Below are 21,956 nucleotides of genomic sequence, written 5' to 3'. Positions count from 1 at the left end.
TAATTGCTTTCCAAGTGCCCTGACTTTATGTTGTGAGATTACATTAGTCAAATTTAAACCCTCCATTAGATGTCAATGAACTGTAACCATTGTGACCGCATGGTTATTGACCCAGGTGCAAATAGCCGATGCCCAATTTAAAGATTCAGTTCTGACAAATGGGTTAGAATAATGAAAACATGATGGGAAATGGTTGGGTGTTTCACTGACTAATTGAACAGGATCCTTGCAATTTGTTCTATAATAGATGATTTTTCACAGCCACAGGTGAGTAACAAATCTATCATGTTTAATGTTTCAGAGTGAACTGATGAAAACTTCCGGAACTGAAAGGTATCTGTATTTTTCCTTCAGAACAATTGAAGATAAATGCTAAATTCCCTTTGCATAATTAGTGGTTTGTTTGTTTTTTTCTTTTCTTGAATGTAACTGTTTGAAGAACAAGACATTCAAGTTCTATTTTGAAGCAAAATGACTTTCTGCATGCTATCATTAATGTCTGAGGAACCTAGTTTTAAAGAAAAATTAAGGGACAATTTTCATTGGGTTCTTTTCCCTCCTTTATGTTAATAAAGCTCTGATCTGAATAAAGATGTGATTTGAAAAAGATTTCATAGGGCTTTGGATCAGATCCTAATGTTACTTCATTCTATACAATATGTTCCTTTGTTAGCATTTTCCAAGCATTAGCAAAATTAGCATTTTTTGTTTAAATCTGATTTGGAATTCCTTAAAGGCTTTTGTTTATAAAAAAATTCTAGCAGCCATAACTTAACTGTCTAGAGTAAAATGCTACTTCATTTTAGTGCAGTTTCTGAGGTATTCTTTGCTCCTAGTTTGTATTTTGCACACACAAGGGTGGGTGGGATGATCTAATGCCTTCTATTATTTCTGATTTCTATTATCTAAATAATTTTTAATGCAGATATCAGCAACAGTGTTTCTCAAGATGTTGTATGCGCAGATGATGCGCAGTTAAACATTCAGACCCTGAGAAAGGTTATTTTAATACTGTAGTACAGCATGCTAATCTGCTATACTAATCTGTTTAAATCAGCTAATGAATGATTCCTGCCGGACAGGACAGAATGTGGATAGTATTTGATGTGTTGAGCTTTAGAAAAGACAGGAAAAAATGTATTTCCTTTCAAAAATGTGGGACAGTCACAATTTTATTGGAAAAGTGACATCATTCCAAAAGTTTAGCTCTAGCAAGTGTTTGTATCTAGAATCCTTATTCAAGTCTATCAGTCATTTGGGGTTTTTTCCACTTTTCCTATTATTTAAAACTGCATTAGCATTCAGGCTTAAAAAAAATCAGTTGCAAAATACATTTAATAGTATTAAAATACAGTGTCAGAGCAAGCACTGAAATGAGACTTCCCAGCATGATATTCTATACTGGCATTTAAAGGACAGATTGATTTTTAGTGTTCCATTGCAAAATTTTTTATAGATGTTATGATTGCAAAGTCAAATAATAAGTAGCTGAAAGAGGACAGGCAGAGAGTGACTTTGCTTTGCTTTACTTTTGCCTTCATCAATTTATAGTATGACATTATCCATTAACTTTCTGAAGCAGAAATACAGTGGGGTTTTTTTTAACCACTTCATAGCTTTTCACTGGGAGTGACATTCAGTAGTATGGTTCAAATGGCTTATATCTCTTAATTTAAATATGTTTATACTTCTGTGAAGTTGTAAAGTATTTTAAAGCTGCTGGAATGTGTGTGTAAATACTACCCTTAAAGTTTATATTTATTTTAATAGCAGAACCAGTAGGAACATCGCTTCTTTACTCCAGCAGAACACATTTTCATAATCTAGGTGACATTTCCAATTATACTAATTTCAGTGTAAAATCAGCAGTTTGTCTATTAGCTCAGCTTTCTTGATACAGTTCCATTACTCGTGTGCTGAACACTGCAAAGCAGTCAGTACTAGATCTAGAAGAAAATGATGGCTTCATGTTTAAGGACAAATTGCTAGTAAAATTACCATTGTGGCAAACTAACTTTTGCAGAAGAAAACATGAATGTATGGTTGCAATTGGTATCTTCTGGGTATTATTAATTCAGCCAATGAGGCTTTAACCATTTGAACCAAAAATCTGAAAAGCTTTAATAAAGATACAAACATTGTGACATGATTATTTTTCTCACACTGATGGCTTTCTTAGAAATTTATTCATTCATCGTTTTTTTTGGTGCTTCCTGAAAACATATACTTAGGGTGAAAAAACTGGCCAGCCTTAGGCCAACTGCATATGTAAGCTGTATTTTCCTTAGAATCACATCACTGTGAACAGCTCCCCAGTCTGTGCTACCACTGTCAAACTTTGTAAATGGAGCAAAAATTCTGTGTTTTCAGATCTCTAGCTCTAACTTCACAACTGAATTGACATAGAAAAAAATTGTCTTGAGAATGTGACCACTGACAAAATGCCAAAAATGAGCTGGCTGAGAAGTTTTTGGGGTTGTTTTTTTTGGGTTTGGTTTTTTTTTGTTTGTTTGTTTTTGTTTTTGTTTTCAGAAACTTCTGGAACTTTAGAATGATTTGAACAAGCAGTTTTTGGAGTTCTTCTATTTGAGACTATTTCAATCAGACACAGCAAAAGGCAGGAGGGAGCAGAACTCCTCTGTGTTTTCACTGAAGAAGTGATTGAATTTTTTTTCCCCACTTGGGGAAAATTGTCACTCTCATCTTCAGTGAAAACATAATCTCAAGATACTTAAAGCTGCCAGCAATATATGCTTGCTCTTTTTGGAAAGTCACGTTTATTTCAATACAAACGGAATAATGTCATCTGGAAATTAAGCCCTTGTTAAATCCTCTTCCTTATGCTTGATGCAAATCCAGCTGAAGTGAAATGTAATGATATGTAGATGGGTCCCCTGTGAAACAGTGATACGTATATGATGCTTTTCTTTCTTTCTGGTCAGAAGCAGGTGTTACATGCTTTCTTTGTTATATAAAAGTGCAGAAAGAGAATCTAGAAATGCGCACACAGTAGAGACTTTAACAAAGGAAGTAGCTTGTTCAGCCTATTTGCCGTCTGTCTCAGAGAATGGAAAAAATTATGATTACAATTGTAAATTTTTTTTCACTGTATGTGGGGATGAATTAAAAGCTCCTGTGATTTTATGTTGTAAGTGACAATTCTAGTCCTGGCCAGACATTTTACTGTTGCAGTGGTGATTTGGCTTTACACGTTTACTTAAGGAGAGGATTTGGGTAACAGTTTAGGGGGTCACAGAATGTGAGGGGGTCAGAATTTACTGACTACTGGATGAATAAATTGTCTCTGCTCATCAGAAACTTCTAGGCAGGAAATACTACATCCATAGAGTAGCAATCAATGAAACAATGTCCAAATGAATGGATGTACTGAATGAAGTTCTGCAGAGATCTGTCTTGCTTCTGGTATAATCCAGTAATATTGATAATGATGTGGATGAAACGATGGAGAATGCCCTTATTAAATTTAATCATGACATAAAGGGAGGTCAGACTGCAGATAAGATTAAAAGTCAAATCTCCTTAACAAACAGGTAAAATGGACTGAAGAATGTAAGATGCTTTTAAATATGGACAGTAGCAGGCAGCATTAATCAAATGTGAAAATATAGTTTGGAAAGCAACTGGCTCTGTAGCAAATTGCGAAAAATGAGTGGCTTTGGTGGATTACAAACAGAATGTGAATCAACAACGTGATCTTCTGTTAAAAAAAAACCAAGTGTCACATTGGGTTGCATAAACGGGAATATAATTTGTGAAATGTGAAATAATCCTCCTCCTTTGCTCAGTGTTGCTAAGACTGGTGCCGTAGTGCTGGTATGTACTCATCACTTCAAGAAAGATATGCTGGAATCTGGAGGAGACCATTGGAAATTATCAGAGGTTTAGGAAATACACTCTGCCAAGGAAAACTGAATTATTTGCTTTCTTCATCTGAAAAGGGAGACTTTCTAGTATTATTCAAATGAATATAGCCTACTTACAAAGTGGAAATTAACTATTATTTTGGTGGATTGCACAAGAAGTAAGGGGTTTAAATTATGACAGGTAGAAATCAGATTAGTCATTAGGAAAAAAATAATTTTGCAATAAGGACAGTGAACCACTAATTGCCTGGAGAGTTATTCAGGCATCTTTAATAAAAATCAGTTAAAATGACACAAGAAAAATCGAACTTTGCCTTGGATGCTTAGAATTAATCAAGAGACTTTGGTCTTTCCAGTCTGACTTACTGATGACTCAGTGATGTGCCAAGAGATGTACACATAAAGTTCAGGAGAAGAGGATAAAAAAAGAGAAGGGCTTGGTTGAGAGTCAGCAGTCTTGAAAGCCAGTTTGGAGGGAAAAGTAACAAAAATTAAAAGCTGGGACTTTATGGGAAGTGAAATTATCAAAAGTCACACATGCATCCTGATCCACTGGACTGGCTTCTGCTATGTTGCTCCATTTGGATCTAGGAATGGGTGCATTTCCTTCATTGTCTGGTAATTTCAGAGCCAAGCTGCTTCTCAGCTCCTCCCACTTGTAAGGAACAGCGGGCTGTGGCTAATCACACAGCTGTTGCCAATATGAAGGATTTTTGTAGTCTTAGTACTATTAGCAGAAAGTAAGCGGTTCCTTCAGAGGGCTAAATAGATAAAAACACAGCTGGCTGGAAAGTCAGGTGGTGTAACCCAAATAGGCCTGGAAATGTGTCTTTTACACAGAAGACTTGTGTTATTTGGGTAAAAGGTGTTAAGGCTTTGATATCTGAATGTGTTGTAATACGCTTAAAATGAGAGCTTGTGAGGGGTTTACACAAAAGTATTAACATACAAATGTTGATATTTAGTGACCGGAATAAGGTACTGTAACTATGCTTTGGGATAGATTACATTCAACAAAGGTGTGGATGAAATGACTTTGGTTACGAAAGGGCCTGTTTTGGGGAGGGCTTCTGCAGCACTTTTCCCAAGGTGCCATCCTGGATGCCAGGCCTGCCTGGCCAAAACTAGGACTACCAGCAGATTTTGCCTCACAAAAGTGCTTCTTTAACAAAAAAGCGTTAACTTTGTCTTCTTATTTTTTCTCATGTATGACATCTGCTCAGCTTGTCAGTGTGACTAGTTAGGAATAAACCTGTCCAGAGGAGCAGATCTGCCAGGTGACTTATCCCAGCCGAGAGCTGTGGGAGCGCAGCTGGTTGTGATGATGCTGGAGATGTCAGTGTGGCCCTGGGGTTCCCCCCGGTCACCCCTGCTGCCCCCTAATTGTCCCCCAGTCATGGTCCTGCTGGCTGTTGCCAGCCAGGATGGGACAAGGCAGGGGCAGTTTTCCTGCTCGCCACTCCCTCATAGCTGAAGCAGGATCTGTTGTGCTAATATCTCAGTCTATAACCTACGGGTGGCACTTGCACAAAAGTGGTAGTTTATTTTATACAGGGATGTTTGCAGTGGGCTGTAAAGCCCTGCAGAGCAGCCCTCACTTGAGGCAGGAGGCACTGAAGCCTTTCAGAGGCCTTGCACTTAGGGGTGAGTTGGCCTTGCTTCTCTGAGGTGTTTTTCTGCTCTGTAATTTCACTGTGTCTGGGACATCTATTCTGTTACAACTTGCGCTGTCATCAGTGGCATTGCCCTGGGGTAATGAGGGCAAAACTGAGGTAAGCAGGAGTTTAACGTAATATTGTTGAATGTTCACAGACAAACGTATGCTGACAGTATCTTTTTTTTTTTTTCCCCTCCCGCCTTGCTTCAGGACTTCTGATCTAAGTAACTAATCATCATGTCCAACCCTGTTGTTCTGCGTAGCATCAAGAGATTCGGAGAGGATAACTATGCTTTTGACCTGGATGGCAAATGTAAGAAGTTTATTCTTCAGTCAGCTTATTTTATAAAGCATGTAAAATAGGTGGTGGGTGGCCTAAGTAGAGCGACTAGTCTACAGAATATAAAGCAAATATTCTCTGGAATAAGTTGAGAGTTATGTGGTACCTACTGTTATGGCTACGCTGTCTGCAAAACAACTTTTCTATAAAAACTACATATAACAATCCCTACTTACAGACATTCTTTACTTAACAGCCTACAAGTTCAGCGTATGTACCTAGGTTTTTATACTCAGCACCTTGGTGTATAAGTAAAGGGCCTTTATTTGGGGGGTGGGGGGGGCATGGGGGAGTTCTGTCTTCCATAGTTTCTAGAGCTGCTTTCAACAAACACATATATCTGTATTCATACATATATTAGTCAGAATTCTTATAAGCTATTGCTATGCGAAGATCTGCATCCTTCTCATCAGAGCTTTTCCTCTTTTCTTCCATTTTTCCTTTGCAATGTGTACTTTTCCATTTCACCAATCCAAATGCAGCACGAGTCAAGGAGAAACATGAAGAGAAACTGCTAAACATTTTGAGTTCTATTTATAAGACTTGAGAAAAGCAGACAAAGAGGGAGGTGTTAAATATAAGTACAAAAGAAAGCAAAATGGTAGCACATAATGGAAGATAAATTGCAATACAATGCAATGTACATGTTTCTCACATAGAGTAAAAAGGGTTCACAAAATGCTTCCACCACTCAGATAACACCAGATTCCCTAAGCATACGCACTTTTGTCCCTTTCTCTTGGAACTATTTTTCAAGAAAAAAAAAAAGAAATAAAGAACAACAAAAAGAAATAAAGCAAACTATACTGGACTGAGTTACAGTGAATTTTTTCTCCTGCCTAGATGTTCTGGTTTTGTTTTGGGGGGGGGGGGGGGAGGGGGGGGGAGCTAAGGTGGTAGCACTTCATCTGGGGGGAGGTTATCTTGTTCCCTGTCTCATTCTTCTGCTAGTTTTAGAAATAAATGAATAGTTTTCCCCAAGTCGAGTCTGTTTTGCCCGTAACAGTAACTTTAAGGATCTCTCCCTGTCCTTATCTCAAACCTCGAGCTGTTTTTCTTATATCATCTCCCCCTATTCTCTTGGAGAGTGGGGGCAGTGAGAGAGAGACTGCGTAGTCTGGTCCCGATCAGGGCTCAACTACGGCACTAGACAACAGATAAGGTTTAAGGTGGTCCAGCCTCAGCCTCTTTCATTCCATGGGAACCGTACATCTCCCTTTTGTTAAAATTTGTGGCATGCAGCAAAATCCTTCATGTAACCATGTATATAATGGAATTTCAGACAATAATCAAACTTTTTCAAGACCTTTCAACTGATTTTTAATGAGAGCCCTCTTCAAGCCTCTCTCTCTGCTCTATAACAGCACAGTGTCCCAGCTATAACTTGATCTGTCATGTCTGCTGTTATTTTTAAAACTTAATAGTTGCTGATTTATGTTAAGTCTGTATTTCAAATCTAGTATAATTCATTGTTTGGGTTTTGCATTTCCTTCCAATCTTTATCTGTAATAGGATGCCTCATAGGACTGTTGGCATAACAATAGAGTTTGAATGCATTTGGAGTATTCAGTCTGAGGCTGACCTAAGTCTTGATTGTGGTTATCTTTGTAGAGACTGACTGATATCTGCAAACACAAAAGCAGCTGTTCCATTAGAAGACAGTACATGTGGGTTTTTTTGGTCTGACATTAGAAACTGAACAAGAGCTTCATATGCAGAAGGTGTTATGTTCACACCTTCTGTCTCATGGTTAGCCAGGTAATTTCTTTAGGTTTTAACCATCCTCATCAAATCTCTTTCAGTTTGCTGAGATTATTCTCAAAGACTTGATAATCTCCTGCTCAACAGATTCAAAGGTCTGTTTTTGTTAGGAACTTCAAATCTGTTGTTACGGCTGGTAAGATGACAGTGTAGGAAAATATTCTCCGAGTAACTTGAATGCGTTGTTAAAATCAAAGCTATCATGCTAGATTCTGTAACTGATTTTAAAGTCTGCAACACAGCATCAGCAGCCTCAGCTCTATGACTGTGAAAGAAACCAATGTGAACGTTTTCTGAAAGTCTGCCCTCTCTGGCGGAGAGGTGGGAAGGAATGGCGAAAAAAGGGAGTGAATAGGTAAAGGGGTATGTCCTTTTACTGCTGGGACAGAAAACTGTTTGTCTCTTCCAGCCATTTACTTAGAACCTCTCCCAGATTGCCTAGATTTATCTAGCTAATTTGAGGGTTTGTTTTTTGTCTATTAGTTTGTCTCATGCTCTTGTCGCTTTTATTTGTTATGGGATTTTGGCAAAACACTTTGTATTGGGACCAAAGCTATTCCTCTTTTCACAGTTAAGGTTTTTTTTTTGGCCTATCCAAATGAGCTTGCCCCTGTTTTCTCAGTTTCCTTGGAAATGCACTGTGTTTTCTGCTTAATTTAGTGAGCAGTTTGTTGAGCTACTAGAGCACCTTTCCCAAAGCAAACATCATTGCTTTAAAACCCTACTGACATTCTGCTGATTGATCTCTCCTGGTCTGTAATCTCCAGTGAGGTTTGTTTCAATAACCATCTTTTGTACAAATTAGTAAGAATTATCCCTCTCTGGATCAACCCTTGAACACCACATCTGTGGGTGTAGTTAAGAGCCAGCTTTAGTTGGGAGATTTTTTAGTAGAATTTTTCATTACTTGAATCAAGTATCAGGTTTCCTCAGGCTTAACTTCTACTGTGTTCTCACAATACCAGTAAAAACTGAAATTCTTGGCAATGTTCTTCAGCTTTTCCTTAATTCTGTGCTTTTTTCAGATTTAAATTTTTTTTTTAAAATGCCTTAATTCCTTTTTCAGAATTTTTTGATTATTCAAAGCTTACTATAGCTTTTTCCTTTAGGGTTAATAAATTCTTTCATCTTCCCTAAATTCTTTCCTTTTCAATATAAAAATCATGTTCTGTCCTCTTTTTCTATTTTTTTTTTCAATTGTAGCAGTGTGAACTGTTACTCATCTGTTTCTTTCTTTCAAATTAAGCATAAGTAACGTCATTCCAAATTCTCCTCCTGCTTAAAAACTACTGGCCTGCAAGAGCTGGCCCACAGTATCTCACACTCTTGAATACCATTGATATACTTGTTTCCCTCTTCAAGTTCATAGATTAGGGTTTCTTCACCTTCAGAGAATGCTTATTTTGCACACTAAATTGATATGACTCAGAAAGCTATTTCATCAGACTCTTTTGTTCCACCAATTTTCCTCCCAGTAGCCAATTCCTTAATTTTTTTTTTTTGCAAAACATTTTGCATTACCAGCCTGCAAAGGAAGCTCTCATTAAACCTTATATTTTCTGATAAACCCTAGAGAATCTTCTAGGAATGGTTTCAAATCATTACAGCTGTTACCAGCTACCAAACTTTAAAAAACTGCAAACAGATGTTTCTTTTTCCTTCACAACCAGCTCTTTTCTAACACCAAAAGAATCTTTCTAATAGTAATTTTACAAATTAAAACCTTGCTGGAAAATGTCTGGGATTCCTGGGACAGACATATGTCCTTATTGAAAGAATCTTTTACCAGCCCTGGGTAGCAAACAGAGCAGAATAAAAACAATAGAGTCATTGTTAGCTACAGCCAAATAAAGTTATCTTATTAACCTCCAAAAGGAGATGTAATAAGCTGTTCCCTCAGTCTCAAATTCAGACCATTTCCATCCAACATTGTTGCCTTGGGAAATGAAAAACCCTGGAGATAGCAGAAAAGCCTTCTTCTGTTGGGTAGGAAAATGATGGGAGGCAAAATTTGTGGTTGCAGTGACTTCTTTGCACCCTCTGTGAATTGTGATGCAAAGCTTCTCTGTGTTTGCTCTGTGAGACAGGCCTGTGCATGCTCGATGTTGTGTCACTAAATACAAGGAAAGCAGACACTACTTGAAAAGCGTACCGTGGTTCTGAACCTCATGCTGAGCTGCCAAGTGCATTGTAAATGAGCTAGGTGCCTATGCCTAGTGCCCTTAGATTATCCAATCTAGCTCTTTATTCATTGTCATGTGATGCATAGCAAATATTTTCTCCATCAGCCCTTATGATGACACTTCTTTGAGGCCCCTGCAAACATAAGCTGTGTGATATCCTTAACAACATCTGTTGAAAGGGAGTTAAATCCAGACCAATTCTGGGGACTAAGGAGTTCCCCTACAGCATAATTATATCTTGTGATGATCAGATCTCATGGGGTTCTAGGGTTTGTTTCACATGTCTGCAGAAGATTATGTACTTTAACAATAATTGTTAACTAGACTGTGCATTTATTTTCCCTAACAGGTAACAGCTTCAAGAAATCAGAGTAAGTCATGTACACAAATGGAACAACCGTTATTTCTAGGAATATTCAAAGAAGTTAATGTCATCGGATCAAATTGACAGATTTACAGAATATATGTTATTTAATGAAAAGCTGTTCTCTGGGAGTTGAACAGCCTTGTTTGATACAACTAACACAGGTAGACCAAAACAATCCTAGAAACCTTTAAAAACATAGAATAATGGCAGAAAAAAAAATATAGTCTTTATTCTGAAAATGTTTTTGATATTCAAATTTGTCTTTCTTCAGTGCTTTTAGTTTGAGAAAATAGTTTTTCAGAAATTTTAATCAATCTTGATTAATTTTTCTTAAAGCTTAACTGTGAGACTTTAAAAGGAATTAGCTCACATTATTTGAGCTCAAATATTAAGATTCAAACATAAAATTCTGGATAGTTAAAAGCTGAAATTACTTAGAGATCTTGACCTTCAGCTATAATACGAGATTTGAATGGGGTTAAGAGCCTCTCTCTTTCTAGATCTTGGGAAAACTCTGTAGCAGACTGGACATCCTAATGGGTGCTGTAATTTGTGCTTGCTCTTTCTGACACAGTGTACACAGTCTAAGAACTACTCCTAGGATGAGGAAGCAAGAGCACCTCTTAATAATTGTCTTGGTCAGGTTGCCCATCTCAGAGAGCACCAGCCCAGTATTCAGGGTCTACCACGGTCCTCGCACGTATCTTGAAACCCAGGTTCTGTTGGACTTTCACATGTAACACACATATGGTACTACCTACTACACTTATGAAGTTTCCTACAGGCTTTCTAGGATCTGGTTTCTGAAAACTGTTAATTAAAAATATAGCTTGAATTCATTTGTTTCATTTGAAAAAATATCCAAATTCAAAATCCCTACTAATTCATCACTGAATGTACACAGCTGATGATTACTTGCTATAGTATGGATCCCATCCCCAACGGTACAGCTAGTCCTTTAGATGTTAGCTGATCATACAGCGTAGCAACACGTAATGTGAGCACTGGAAAAACCCTGTATGGTAGGGTAGGAGATTCTACTGCTACTATGGACATATGAACATACAGGCAATATAAGAGGGAACGGGAACAAGACCTTTCTCTGTCTTAAAGAAAGGACTAGCCAACAATTTGGATAGTAGGTTTTTCTCTAACTGACCTCCAAGAACCCACAATCCGTATTATATCAACACTATTTTGAGGAGCTGCTTATAAAACAAAGCATAAACCTTCAGATTATTTTAATCTAACCCGCGTTCTAGTCCCTGTCTAAAATTTAAAAGAACGATCAAATCACTGGTTCCAAAGAAATCTGAAAGAAACAGCTTGTCTCTTAAAATTCTGGGCAAAATACCTCAAATAAAATGTAATTTCACAGAAGTAACCTGGAGAATAAAAGAATTAATGTAAAATCTTATCCTTTTACTAGGAATTTCTATGCACATGAAGAACCTTTTATAGAGAAGAAAAGTGAAAAGTGAGTTAAGTTCAATTCGGTGTACTATCTTTGCATATAGAACAAAATATGTACTAAAACATGAGTTTTTAATTTTATGTTTTCTGTTCTTGAAGGTCATCAGGAAAGAAAGAAAACAGTATTCATGTTGGCTTCTTTCAGCTGGTAATGAAAGCAATGGCTATAAATATTTTATGTGTGTTGTGCTGCAGAATAAATGACAATAATCTATACAATTCCTTGGGGGAATAGATGTGACTAAGCCGAACTTTTAAGGATTAAACCATTTGGCATGAAATCCTGATATTAAAGTCAATGAGAATTTACTAGAACCCTTTGTCATTTTGTCAGCTTGGTATTGATTATCGATATTTGTGTCATCATTGTCTATTAAGAACATTATATTGAACCTACAGGTAGATTTGGGGAAAAGAGTCAAGATTCACAGCAGGGATCTAGGTGACCTTGGTTCATTCTTATTTCTGCCAAAAATTTCCTCTGTGATATCTGGCAGATAATTTAGCTCCCTTGTGATTGCTCCATGCGTATTGGGAATGCACAATACCATATGGTATGTCTAGTCTTTGGTGGGTCTTGGAATCCCATAGGGTGCATCTAAATTTTAAAATTAATGTAGTAGAGAGATATCTGACACAGCAGCATGCAGCAAAGAGGTTTTACTGCTTCTGTTTGGCATGTAGCCTAAGCAATTAGCCTGTAATGTGACCAAACTAATATGGCCCTGACTGTAGTACTGGGCTAGTGCCGTTACATCTGTGTAGCTTGTACTCTGCCTGGCTAAGTATCTCAGCTCTTTGTTGGGTGGAGAGAACAGTCTGCCCACACAGAGGGCTATGTCTGTCAAGCAGAGGGGTTTGAATTCTGTAGCCTGCTTTGCACAGATGTTTAACTCCTAAAGTGCAGCTGGTAAACACAGTATGTTTGCATCAGATATGCTGAGAGATTAAATCTCACATCTGTGCATTTTCTGGGTATTTATTTATTTTTTTTTTTAAATCAAGGAGATTCCTAGACTTCTTATGAGCAAGGTTTGCAAAACATTGGGGGTGCTACGATTTTCTTCTGATTTTTTTTTTTTTTTTGTAGAAAGAGCCTTATTTATTTCTCTTTTATGTTAACTGATTTGTTTTTCCCTTTATCTTGTCTCTGCCCTAATGCCTCTTTTCCATATGTGCTCCAAATTCCCACCCTTTCTTCTCTTAGACACATTATAGCACCTACAGAACCTGGACAGGTTCTTCAGCAGGCTGTGATTCCTCTTTACAATCCTATTCCAAAATATAGAGCACTTGAGACTCATATTCTATATGGACAGTTAGATCTATATATTTACGCATGACTTCAACCTGAGAATCAGACTTCACACAATCACGGCAAAAGTAACTTAAGTTGCTGTATCTTAGCTGAGTTACCAGCTGCACGTGTGCATGCTCTTGGCCCATGGCAAATGTAAGGTAACAGGGCTTAGCTCAATGCTTTTTTTACTGCATACTATGTCCTATTTCTATACATTTCTCCCAGATAAAGAGCCGAAGCAGAATTGCCTGGCTCAGCCAACATATCTTACAATATTAGTTATGAAAACTTGCTCTGAGATGCTTAGTTGGCATTCTACCATAGCACCCCAGATTTTTGAGAAATTGTCTAACTCTATTCAGAGGCTCTGAATAATACCCTAAGGCTTTTTCCTCCCTTTCCTCTCCCTCTGTTCCCACAGGAAATCTGCAAAGCAGACTATATCTATGAATTATAATTACTATTCTTGATCTTTTAGCTAGTTTCTGGAATTATGATAATGTGGAATAGTATTGAGCTATTAATGTTATACAGTAATACATTCATTCACATGGTCAGACTCCACTGTCAACTAAAAGGAGCTCATAATAATTTATGAGGCTGTAATCACAGGTGCAATTAGATTAGATTGGAGAGAGAGATTTGTCTTCTTTCTGTATTGAAGATAATTCTGAAATTTAAAGAGAATGATTTTGTATCTGATCCACCTGATTAGTGATTTATCAGGATACAACCAGCATGAAGACTGCCTCTCAGAAGAGACCATATTTTTTTCCTGTCTCTCTAGTTTCGATTTTCATCATCTATGGAAATTTTAATGATGGCTGTTGGTAGTTTCTGTGCAATTGTTCATGGAGTAGCCCAGCCAGCTGTGTTGCTTGTGTTTGGTGCAATGGCAGACACATTTATTGAATATGATGTTGAAATGCAAGAGCTTAAAGACCCAGGCAAGACATGTGTAAATAACACCATAGTCTGGATTAATGGTACTATTCATCAGAATGAAAAGAACGCCACAATAAGATGTGGGTAAGTTTGTTTCTTTTCCTTTGTTATTATGGCTTGTCAGAGAATGTATTGCTAGTGAAAATCCGCTTCAGCCTTTAAACCTCGCATTTTCTACCCATAAAGCAGAAAGGGGACATAGTTCTTTTTAGAGTCCTGTTTCTGAGCTAGAAATACTACTACATCTGAGTTCACTAATCTGTTTTCTCTGATGACACTGCAGGTAATAATGACTTCTGGTCATTCTCGTTAGGACTTAGGTACCTATAGGTACCTGCTGACTTCCACGCAAGTTAGCTAAACTTTAGTCATTGGAGAGAAACGACCACTTCCAGGATGCAATTCATCTTAGCTTGTGGGATATGTCTAAGGCAGGTCAGATGAACTGCCCTATAAGAGGGCCTGTTTCTTACCATTAACTGTAATAAATGGAGTCTAGATGATTCATTCACATACAGATATCTGTCAAAGTCATATTTGAACTGGTAACCTTTCCTAAGGCTCATTTTTCAGTGCATCATTCTAAGAGTCTCAGAGTGACATTTAATTAGATATTTAATTAGAATTAAAACTTACTTTTCTAAAGGTCTCTCTAATTGAGAGCACATGGGAAGTGATTCACATTCCTAGATGTATGTGACTGGGGCCAAATTATTTGCTCCAGGCTGTCCAAGCCAGGACTGCGAGACAGGGCTGGCAGATAGAATATAGGATTTGCTACAAACCTCTGTTCCAGACCAGGCAGGATACATTAAAGCATTAAAAGTGGTACTGGATATCTGTGTCAGGCACTTGAGTTGTTTCAGTGATTGTTTTTTGCAAGAGATCGGGTCAGGTGCATAGTGTTCCCTTTTGGCTTAAAATTTCAGTGTACCAAATTCTGGGTAAACAGAATAAAATTTGCCCTCTGCAGAATGTTTTTTAAAAAGTTATCTGAAAACATAATCGGTAACGACCTGAAACGCCTATTTCAAAGTAATCTAAATGCAACAGCAGCAACTCAATGCCCTTCACTGGTATTAGGAGTAATTTAATACTCCTACTTGAGCTAAAAGAAATGATCATTTCAGATTAGCAAGATTATGTTGCAAAGTAATACTTAAATTGACTTTAGCAGCCCTCATTTCTCTCTTTTAAGCACTGTTTAAATCTGAGTGTTATTAGTTGGTAAAATGGCACAAAGCAAGTGCATTCAACACCTAATGAAAACTTGTTGGGCAGCTCTTCCCTGGAACACCCTCTCCCCTGTGCTGTTTCCGAGCATGCAGTCTGGTGGGGTTTCTCAAAGACTGCAGGGCTGCTCCAGGACGCAGAGCATTTCCTGAAACTGCCAGGAAACCCTACCCTGTGCAACAGGCACAGCAAGCAAACCAGCCACTGCTAGCCATAGGCTCAGTATTGGGAAACAATGCCCCTGTTAGCAAAACAAGCTGACTTGCCAGCTGATGTGACTCTAACTTGAAGACACACCAGATTAGAAATCTGTGAGAAATAGTATTGCTAACTCTTTCTTTTTTTCTTTCCCCCTCTTTTTTTTTCAGGCTGCTGGACATTGAACAAGAAATGACCAAGTTTGCAGGTTACTATGCAGGAATTGGTTGTGCCGTACTTGTGTTAGGATACCTTCAAGTCAGTACTTTGTTCCCTATTTTGATTTCAAATTTTAAATTACTAAATAATTAAGTTTATAATAATGATGTTCCCTTTAGCCACTTAGCTGCCTGTTTGAGCAGAGCAGATGCTTTCAGTTCTCATTCTGTCAGCTGAAACAGGTTACCTCTGGCAATCTGAGGCCTCCTTAGGTTTGTGCATGCATGCCTTTATACAAGGACAGTTTTACCCAGTGAGATGAATGAATGCTGCTCTTTTCACACCACAAGAACTACTTACTCCAAGTGTGGTTACTATGGTACCTGCATGCCCTCCCAAAATAACAGCTGAAGGGCATGCAGATTCCCAGTAGGCATCTCAACTGCACTGAGCCCCGTGTTTCTATTCTAGAGATATTGCAGATTACTGTAAAACTAGTGTTGAAGAAGAATCACACCCTACATATTCTGTACTAATGCTTTAATCCTTATGGCTGAGATGAGCCACAGGCTTGGACAATTCTTGCATAATTTGCTGAAGGGTCCACTGCTTTTGAAGCTTTTTATAATCACAAAAATCACTTGTCATTCTCCTTCCTGATAACTATCCCAGAGTTTTGCTGAGGTAGGATGGCAGTCATCCCTATATTACTTACAGCTGTAGATGGAAAATTTTTTGCTCTTAGGACATTCATGTAACAGCACAAGTAATTTGCATCTCCTCTCAGCCTATCAAATGCTTGATCCGGAGGCTTTATAAAATTGTTGGATTATTTAAAGATCAGAGGCATAAACCAACTATCATGTCTGTGTAGCTAGAATATATTTTACCGCAATAGCAATTTTATCAATAGCCAAATGGTTCTTTCCCATTTTAGCCAAATTGCTTTTTCCCATTTGTTGGGAGTAGAAAGACTTTTTACTGCAATTTATCAGCCACATTATGCTCTTCCCAGATCTGTCTTTGGGTTATGGCTGCAGCTCGTCAGATACAGAAGATCAGAAAAGCTTATTTCAGGAAAGTAATGCGAATGGATATAGGCTGGTTTGACTGTACATCTGTAGGAGAACTGAACACCCGAATTTCTGAGTAAGTAATCTAGAAAAAAACATATGCTACAGAGAACATTTTGCACTTCCTTCCAAAGACAATAGAGTGCCAGTAATTAGGCATTTGACAAACACCTTCTAATATAAAATACAGCTGTGTTCCTGGGAGCAGGGACTAGGCTGATTATCTCCCCTGTCTTCGTACTGAGTGCCATGAACTGTTAAGCCACAATTATTTCCTTTTCATGCCTTGTCAGTTGGTACATGTGGGGTAGGTTTGGGGTGGTGGCTTTTTTTGCCAACTTGTCCTATTCTTCCCTTTTCCTCCTGTGCCCACTCCTTTCAGAGTAATCCATAATTTGGCTGCCACTGCACACTCCCTTGAGGCTGGAGATGTGGGTTTGAACTTCCCAGAAAACAAAATTACATTAGGGGCACACTTTGCTTTTGTTGGCTTTTAAAAGAGAAGAGTGGGCCTTGCTTAATCGTCTGCTAAAGAAGGTACAAGCACCTACCTTTAGGAAGGGACTGAAGGTAGATGGAGAAACCTTCATATCCTGGGTAACCATTTAGCTCTGAGAAAAGTGGAGTTTAAAGCTTGCTTCTTTTAGTGGTTCCTGTTTACAGAAGGCAGCTGTGAGGGGAATATGCTGACTCTAGATGGCTCCCTGTTCTCAGTCGTGCCTGCATCATAGTAGTCACATCTACGGAAGATTTTTCTGTAGTTGTAGGGGATTTTAATTGCCTTTACTCACTGCCCAGTAGTATCTATGGCTTTCTGTGGTGTTCTTTTTATGAAGAATAAATGCCAAGTGTAAGTCACTGTGACGAATTTCTCTGGCAAAGAACAGGAACTTAGCATGTATTTGTCTAATAAAAAACACTTTGTGCCCTGTTTTTTTCAAAAAACATTGTCCTGTGCCTACAAAAAGCTTGCTGACTGCAACGAACATTCTCCAGAAAAAATATAAATATGTGCTTCAACTCAACACTCTTAAGTTTTTCAATAGAGAACTGTAATTTCACTTGATATATCAATGAGCTAATAACTTTGCACAACTCAGTGCCACTTGCTCCTATTTATTGCAGGAGTTCTCAGTTCCTCTAATCTCAGGGGTGAGGTAGTAGCCAAGAGTGGCAGAAGTGTAATAACTGTTCTGCTTTAAGCCATTTTTTCTGTGTTGGCAATGCATAAGGGAGAACAAATGAACTCTGCAGCTGCCTAGAGGTCAAATGATGTTAACCGCTGCACCACTGTCCCCCATGTGATAGAGCTGTCATGTTTTCCCACTGCCTCCAGTGACAAAGTATCCCTCCTCAGTTTTCCGATTCTCCCTCTCATTTAGAGAACTACCAGATAGAGTGGAGAGAGGAAGCAGGAGGTGGTGGAAGGTGGAACTAGAAGAGAGTTACAGCCCTCCTCCCTTTTCCTGCCCCCTCGGCAAGGCGTATGGTACATTCTCAGTGCTCTGTGATGGGAGGAATGCCATCTCAGCTATATTCTTTTTCCATTATCAGATAGCTGCATCCAGCTGGGATGTCTCTGCCCCCACCTTTGAAGCAGCTGAGGCATGGTAGTAAGAACCAGCTAGTGAATGAGTCTGCTGGCAGTATGACTTTTCCTGGGAAAGTACAGTATCTTCTCTGCAGTATTCATGCATAAAAACTTTCGGCCATTGCAGAGGCACCAGGTTTTCTCACTGTAGCCCAGGGTTTTTGAAGGGATGATGGTGGAAAGAATAGGGGTGAGGAAGGGCCCTCTCCAAGGGAAAGCAACTAAATCAAATGTAGCTAAGACCTACCACACAAACAAGATATGCTCACCAGTCTTCTGATGGTTTTTGTTGTTGTTTTTGTTTTTTTTTTTCCAGTGATGTTAACAAAATTAACGAGGCTATTGCTGACCAAGTAGCAATCTTTATCCAGCGCTTAACCACCTTTGTGAGTGGATTCCTACTGGGATTTGTCAGTGGCTGGAAATTGACCTTGGTTATCATTGCAGCCAGCCCTCTGCTTGGGGTTGGAGCAGCTGTCTATGGCTTGGTAAGTGAATTGTAAGAAGTTCCTGTTGAGGTGTGATGAGCAGGGAAGGTCATGCTGTAGGGTTGGGAGGACTGGTGGAAGAGTAGGCTGTTACATCCCTATAAAGTCAAGGGAGGCAGATTATGTCATAGCAGCACTCAGGGTGGGGGGAGGCAGGCTCTGATTCCCAGATAATATATCCTGCTTCTAAGATGGGAGTGTAAACATACCTTCTATTGGGTCCTGTGGATTATGGTTGCTGAGATCAGAACCTGGCTTACACCTTCTCACTATCACTACACACCTGGTTGAGGTGGTTACTAAACACGGGGCTTGATTTCTCTATGTAGATTAGGGACTTTTAGTGATGATTGACTTTTGGAGCTATAAAATAGTTGAAAACAACTGCTCAAACTAACCTCAAGCTGTCCCTACTCCTTGCAGCTGCTGCATCCTCTCCCAGTTGTTCCTGTTCTACTCCTCTACCCACTCCCTACAAACTCCCTGTTACTGTGCATAGGAAGGACAGTGAAGAGGGAAACCGCAGGATCCTCTGCCCTCTCACCTCCTCTCCCACACCCAGCAGGGCTGGGCAGTTCCTGCTCCTCCTCTGCATTCTCTCAGACTCTGCTCTTTGGTTGGGTTCAGCCCTCTGGCTATCTCACTTCTTCCACGTCAAGAACAGTTTGCTATCATTTTGCTATCAAGCCTCTAATGTGACCCTAACTAATTTATCATCTTCTGGCTCTCCTTTAGCACCTTGTGCTGACTGCAAGTAGATTACATGAATAATGACTCAGTGTAAAGAGGGAAGAACAGAATCCAGGCAGGGGATGAAATAAACCCCAAAATGTCCCTTTCCTTCATTTGTAAATTCTTTGAGCTCTTTGCCCTTTATATTTGTTATTTTTCCCCTTTCCATTCTTATTTCTCTGTCCTCATCTCTTTGCTTTCACCTACTCACTGCTAAGTGTTTCCTATTTATGAGCCTTTCCAGCCCAAGTCTTTATTTTTTACCGTAAAGAAAACAGACCCAAGGTCAATCTAGCCTAGTTTCCTGTCTCCAAAAGTGGCTAATAGATGCCTGGGGCAGGGTATTTGAAGAGAGAAAGCAAATAATGACACTATACAATTTCTAGTGATACGCCATTCCCAAGCCAATGTGGTATCCTTGTGTAGAATTGTACATGACTACATTTTCTTCTATTAATTTGAGCATTCTTATGATACTAAGAAAGCTTTTGGCATCCAGTGTGCATTGGGCTGCTGTGTAGGGACCTGTTTGCTGTCAGACCCAGAAACAAAGCTTAGTAGTGGGCAATATCTGTTTCTATCCTCCTCCACCAGTACCATTACCTCTTTTTCCTGAAGCTGGGCTCTGCTGCAGTGGCTAAAGGGCTGTTTTTGCCACTTAAGCTCCCCCTTCTTCCCAGTCTGCAGTCTGCTTAAGCCCAGTCAGCAGCAGAGAGGGAGGGAAGGAAAGTAGGTGCTGTCAGCTGCTCTTTTTAGCTACCTGGAGTGGAGCTGTTGGCCAAGGGAATAACTGTTGTGTAAAACATATGCTGGAGAGGTATATGCCCTAACACCAGAAGACAGAAGTCTTTGAGTTTGCAGCGTGCCTAATAAAAGCCTGCTCGTAGCAGAGGAGGTGATCTCAGGCAGAGCAGATGGTGCAGTGTGACAACCAGCACTGCTTACCGCTGTCCTTGTCTGCACCTACAGTTCAGGTGTAACCAGCACTTCTTATGCTTTTGCAGGCTGTGGCAAAACTAACAGGCCGAGAATTAAAGGCTTATGCAAAAGCTGGAGCTGTGGCTGATGAAGTGCTCTCATCCATCAGAACAGTGGCTGCTTTTGGTGGGGAGAAGAAAGAAGTTGAAAGGTTTGTTTGGACAGATTGTAAGGTCTCTAATTTATTTTTCCTGTACCAATGTAACGCTGCAATGTGCTTCAGAGTTATGGCAATTCTGCAACAATGGCCATCTGTTAGCTTTGAGAATTATCTGCATGTGTAGGTTTCAAATAACATTACATATGAAAAAACAGTTTCATAATCCAGTCCATCAGTGAAATAAAACATCAGCAGTAGTATCTTCAAGTCATTCCCGCTTGTAGGAACATACTGTCAAGTTTTCCCCTAAACATTGACATATCACTTGTGCAGCACATCTGAAAACTTTGGGTACTTTGAAGCTAAGTAAGAGAACTAGTTCCCTCAAGACATAATAATTTGATCATGTTAAGTTGCAAATTTCTCTGAAAACATAACATGGCTGTAGGACATATTCTGAGGCATTGGCCAGATTCTCAAATCCTGTCCAATCTGCTGAAACTCCAAACCCCATGGTGAGATATCTGCAGGGAGTGTGGCTTGTGCTTATTACGTTAGAACATACAAAGATTTCATGATCTGGAAGCACTGCTAGTTTCAGCTGTGGTCTCTCACTTCAGAGTGAGAGATATCAACCTTCTGTGGACCCTCAGTTAACTGTAGTACAGCCAATCATGGAAGGTGCCTCATTGCAGGACAACCAGGGGATCAGGCCCAGCCAGCATGGGTTCATGAAGGGCAGGTCCTGCTTGACCAACCTGATCTCCTTCTACAACCAGGTGACCCACCTAGTGGATGACAGGAGGGCTGTGGATGTTATCTGCCTGGACTTTAGCAAAGCCTTTGATACCATCTCCCACAGCATTCTCCTAGAGAAGCTAGTGGCTCATGGCTTGGACACATGTACCCTGCGGTGGATTAAAAGCTGGCTAGATGGCCGATCCGAGAGAGTTGTGGTGAACTCTCTAAGCTAAATCCAATTGGTGGCAGTCACAAGTGGTGTTCCCAGGGCTCAGTGCTGAGGCCAGTTCTGTTTAATATCTTTGCCAATGATCTGGATGAGGGGGTTGAGTACTCACTCAGTAAGTTTGTAGGTGACACCAAACAGTGTGGGACTGCTGAACTGCTCAAGGGTAAGAAGGCTCTGCAGAGGGAGCTGGACAGGCTGGACTGATCGGCTGAGGTGAACTGTATGAGGTTCAACAAGGCCAAGTGCTGGGTCCTGCACTTCGGTCACAACAGCCAGCCCTGTGCAACACTACAGGCTTGGGGAAGAGTGGCTGGAAAGCTGCCCAGTGGAAAGGGACCTGCGGGTGCTGGTAGAAATCCAGCTGAACACGAGCCAGCAGTATGCCCAGGTGGCCAAGAAGGCCAACAGCATCCTGGCTTGATCAGGAACAGTGTGGCCAGCAGGAATAAGGAAGTGATTGTGCCCCTGTACTCAGTACTGGCGAGGCTGCATCTTGAATACTGTGTGTGGTTTTGGGCCCCTCA

At 39.6% G+C, this 21,956-nt stretch overlaps 1 protein-coding gene across 1 annotated transcript in view; it reads left to right on the top strand.

Annotated features, from left to right (window-relative positions):
* Positions 1-217: 217 nt before the first annotated feature.
* ABCB11 (ATP binding cassette subfamily B member 11) overlaps positions 218-21,956 on the top strand; it is a 50,666-nt gene continuing 28,927 nt past the window's right edge. The window contains exons 1-10 of the mRNA XM_086750552.1: positions 218-267; positions 5,752-5,854; positions 10,175-10,196; positions 11,622-11,669; positions 11,765-11,813; positions 13,753-13,994; positions 15,512-15,599; positions 16,516-16,649; positions 18,481-18,652; positions 20,389-20,513. Coding sequence (XP_086606678.1) covers positions 5,779-5,854; positions 10,175-10,196; positions 11,622-11,669; positions 11,765-11,813; positions 13,753-13,994; positions 15,512-15,599; positions 16,516-16,649; positions 18,481-18,652; positions 20,389-20,513 — 956 coding nt within the window. The 5' untranslated portion in view covers positions 218-267; positions 5,752-5,778. The remainder of the gene's footprint in view (positions 268-5,751; positions 5,855-10,174; positions 10,197-11,621; positions 11,670-11,764; positions 11,814-13,752; positions 13,995-15,511; positions 15,600-16,515; positions 16,650-18,480; positions 18,653-20,388; positions 20,514-21,956) is intronic.

The sequence above is a fragment of the Chlamydotis macqueenii genome, chromosome 6 (genome assembly GCF_036417535.1).
Source record: "Chlamydotis macqueenii isolate bChlMac1 chromosome 6, bChlMac1.mat, whole genome shotgun sequence".
In the NCBI taxonomy this organism is placed as follows: domain Eukaryota; kingdom Metazoa; phylum Chordata; class Aves; order Otidiformes; family Otididae; genus Chlamydotis; species Chlamydotis macqueenii.
Note: the sequence above shows the minus strand (reverse complement) of the source record. Positions and strands in the feature narration are given on the sequence as shown.